Source organism: Wasmannia auropunctata, unplaced genomic scaffold (genome assembly GCF_000956235.1).
Source record: "Wasmannia auropunctata unplaced genomic scaffold, wasmannia.A_1.0 LD336043.1, whole genome shotgun sequence".
Classification (NCBI taxonomy): domain Eukaryota; kingdom Metazoa; phylum Arthropoda; class Insecta; order Hymenoptera; family Formicidae; genus Wasmannia; species Wasmannia auropunctata.
Window position 1 is genome coordinate 215,548 of NW_012026847.1, and position 4,002 is coordinate 219,549.

The window sequence follows — 4,002 nt, forward strand, 5'->3', positions numbered from 1 at the left end:
TCTCCACGGCTGAAAAATAGTATTATCAATGTTAATTACACATAAACCTGTTATTAAAACAATTATTTGTATATTAATGACTAGGCATGTCGTTTCCTTTTTAATACACGCGAAGATCGCGATGTTATCTAATGTTTTTCTCGACAATCTTGATATTCAATAAATGATTATAATTGCAAATATCCCTGTTTTTCATATTACCAGCATTTAAAGGCGATACACTAGACGTACAAAGTAACTATTTACAAAATAACGCTTTTTCATTTATAATTATTTATTAAAAATTTATTATTTATTTAAATTTGAAATATGAAGGTTTTCGTGAAAAAAATTTTATATTCGCCTTTTATTGCAAGTTTACAATTCGACAATTACTATTAATGTAACAAGCTAACATTATTTGCCAAATAACATTTTTTGTGACATTTTGAATCAGAATAACGTTAGAATAACGACAAATAAATCAGTTTGCTACCTGAGTACAATTTTTTATTATCATCATAATACCTGTGAATCCTCTCGTGATCCAATGCTGCGCCCATTCCTTCTTACGTTCCTCTCCGACATAGATTAGAACAACGAGATTTTGCAATGGTTGTATGCCACTGGCAATTACTTCGCAAATCTCTCTCACTCTAGCTCTCTTGACAGGATCCGCTGGCATCAATGGACGATTCGGCCTCGTCTCCTCCAAGTATTGTAAGATATTCAGCTACATTTAAAAAACTTGCTTGTTATTCTATATAAATTCTAAAGTCACAACTACAAGAATACTTATGATGCAATTTACTCACAGACTCTATCAAGGTATGATTGTCAATATGGAGCGCAGGGACTTGCTCCATTGGATTAATTTCACGGAATTCATTGGAATGTTGTTCTCCACCACTCTTCACCAGACTAACAGGCTTTATATCATATGGTATTTCCTTTAGATTCAATGCTATTGACAAACACCAAAAACATTAAGTTCGTAAATATTAAAAACACATTTAACCTTTAAATGGTACAAGAGTGCGAATTCGCACCCTGAACAATTGCTGGCATTTGCACAGAGACATTTGTCGTGGCTTATTCCCACTACGTTAAATTGTAACTAATGTTCAAAACATTTCTGTTTTTTCCTCAGAACAGATGTACAATTTAAGATATCAAATCCAAATTTGTACCATTGTTCCATTAGTGGGTGCTTGAAAGAAGTGTACCATTTGAAAGTTAAAAAATAAATTGTCTATACAGCAACATAAATAAAACTTTTTATTTATAAAATAATAATTACAAGTTGTATAGATATTTTCGTTAAGAATTGTTTGTTAAATATTTTATTTTTGCGGCAATAATAAATTATTTAAAAATATAGCTTTTTTATAATATATTTTTTCTATAGACTACAGATATTTGATATCAATGCACTTAACATATATAAAATAGTTTTTGGGTTTCAAAACAGAAAAAAAATTTATGATTTTTTTTTATCACTTTTTAGACATTCTTTTACTGAAACACCGTATAAAAACAAAGAAAAAAATATTAAATTTTATATTTATTTCAAGAAAATACAAAAAATAAATAAAAAATTAAAATAAAATATAATTTCAAATTGTTTTAAATTTTTTATAAATTTTTGAAAACAAAAGCTTTAATCTTGCAATTCTATTTAATTTTTTTTTAACTATAATATACCGTTAATATCTTTTTGTAAACTACTCACAAGATTGTAAAAAATCTTATTAAATATTTAGTGCTTCTTTAAACAATTAAATAAATTTTGTTTAATAATTTAAATATTTAAGTACTTCTAAAAAAGTAATTGAATTGGTAATTTAGAATAACACAAAAATTTAACATTTTAACAAGTCACAAAGTATAGTAAATCACTGATTTAAATAGAACTTTTTTGCAGGTGATTCTTCCTTAACAATAAGTTACACCGGTAAGATATTATCCACAGATATGCAGTGAGGTTTTTGAAGAAATAAAAAGTTTTATGCGCTTATAAGCTTTGTAAAAAAATTAAATTTTAAAGTCCAGTATAACAGTTACTTACAATTATTGCAAATATTGTAAAAAAAATTGCAAAGAAAAGTGGCACAACCGAAACTTAAATCTTACCTAACTTAAACCCGAGCCAGTCAGTAGATAATTGCTGCATATTTACAGATATTTTATTTACCGATATATTAGGACAAAAATCATCTGCACACCATAAAAATCACACTCAAAGTCAATGACACTTACTTTGTATAATAGCTTTTTCTTGTTAATAATTTTCCTGTCTTGATTAAATTTTCATTTTTATTGACTATTTTTTAATTCCCTAATTTTTTCTTATTTTGACGATTTTCCAAATTTGTATAACTCGGTTTATATAAAATCACACGCAAACTCTCACTCACCAATTCTTACCCTCCAGGAACAAGAACTCCGCCAGTAGGAGTAAAGCACCGGCTGTAAAAAGAAGACAAATACATGAATATGTGAAGCTCAATTATGCAAGTCAACTTCAAAAATTTAACATAACTGAAGCCGGTTGTAAAACCAGTTCACGCGCTAGAAAAAAAATTTATGGCCACCGGTAGATGTAAACAGGAACGAGTTGCAAGAGTCGAAACGCGAATTCATTAAACATGCTTGTTACAATCATTGATGCTAATGACAGTCAAATCATTTGATAGATATTCTATCTACTATTTTAGATAAGCATCCAAAGTATAAATCGGCGATTTGCAAAACTTGGTTGTTGCATAAGTTCTAAAAAAAAGTTTTTGAAAAAGTAAATCTTAATATATATGCAAATAAATACGCAATGTGTCAAAAATGTTAATACTCAAGAAATTCTGGAAAACACTTTCGGAGCTTTTTATAAAATTACGCAATTCTCATAAATAAATTCTCTAAATTTATTTGTGCAATTTTTATAAATAGTAAAAACTGAAAAGGAGATACAGGAGGTTCATGTCATAGTTGCGTGATAAAAAGAAAAAGTATTAGATCTATAACTCTGCAAACAGTACATAAACATGTTTTAACTTTTGCATGCAGTCCTATTCATTTATTCGAAGGCTGAAGTCAAGCGGAATAGTTCTACGCGCGCGCGCACACATACATGCACGTTATACACTATCGGCGTACATTCTCGTTATCAAATATATTCGCAGGCCAGAAAGTTTCGTCAACGTGAATTTCCTCGAGCAGGAATCAAGACCGGCCGCAAGAGACGTGGTATTTGATTTCCCGTACTTACCCATCTCGCGATAATCATTTAGGTTGGGAGTAAACGTAGGGTTCATTTTCGCACGATCGCGGCTTCCGGGATTTCGATGGTGATTATACACCAATCCAAGATTCGTCGGCGCGTCAACGTTATTTTAACACATTGAAACGAAATAATGCATAACCACTAGCACTAAAGCGAGCACAATTCCAGATTATCTTTTTTTTCTTTCTCTTTTCCGGCACTTGTCTACCTGCCTACCTGCGTCAAGAGAAGGTTAAATTGCACGCAAGTACTCACCTTACCCATCGCGGACATCATCGGCCTCTCGTGGACAGCGCACACCTTTCGCCTAATTCGATTATCCGACCGGCGACACCGATACTGTGCCGCTGAATCTGTCAAAAATAATTCAGAATCGCGATGAACGCGCGAAATCGTACCTCCTCCCCCTTTTTATCTGACTGCCAGTCGCTTCCCCTCCGCGCTCCGCTGTTCCGAACAGCCTATGTTCAAGCCGGCGAGTCGAGCGGCCAATAGACGGCCTCGGCACACATGTGTAGTCAGATTGTCACAAGGACGATTTGTATTAGCAGAGACTAGAGAGGATCCGAGAGCGGACATGCCGGCCTTTTGACTGTAAAGTCGGGAGCACAGACTTTTAATACTGCATAACGCATAAGGGCGAATTCACACCTTGACAGAAAAGCGGAAATCAGGAAAGCAGAAGCCAATCAGAACTCGCGTTGGTAGTTAATAATTTTTGCTTTCTGCTTTTCTTGCTACCA

The 4,002-nt window shown here is 32.7% G+C and overlaps 1 protein-coding gene across 1 annotated transcript; it reads right to left on the minus strand.

Annotated features, from left to right (window-relative positions):
- Positions 1 to 45: 45 nt before the first annotated feature.
- On the minus strand, positions 46 to 3,739 carry LOC105451817 (probable maleylacetoacetate isomerase 2). The gene is made up of 4 exons (XM_011692506.1): positions 3,515 to 3,739; positions 2,397 to 2,448; positions 795 to 943; positions 46 to 712 (listed from the first exon to the last, which is right to left on the minus strand). Exons 1-4 carry the CDS (start codon positions 3,533 to 3,535, stop codon positions 464 to 466), a joined length of 471 nt encoding a protein of 156 aa, XP_011690808.1. The 5' UTR covers positions 3,536 to 3,739; the 3' UTR covers positions 46 to 463.
- Between the last annotated feature and the right edge of the window lie 263 nt (positions 3,740 to 4,002).

Bases quoted from the DNA above. Each gene is read 5' to 3' on its own strand.
- LOC105451817 (XM_011692506.1), bottom strand. From the start codon at position 3,535: ATGATGTCCGCGATGGGTAAG. The intron at 2,449-3,514 runs GTGAGTACTTGC...TTCTTTTTACAG, and splicing joins TGATGTCCGCGATGGGTAAG to CCGGTGCTTTACTCCTACTG. The intron at 713-794 runs GTGAGTAAATTG...TTTTAAATGTAG, and splicing joins ATCATACCTTGATAGAGTCT to CTGAATATCTTACAATACTT.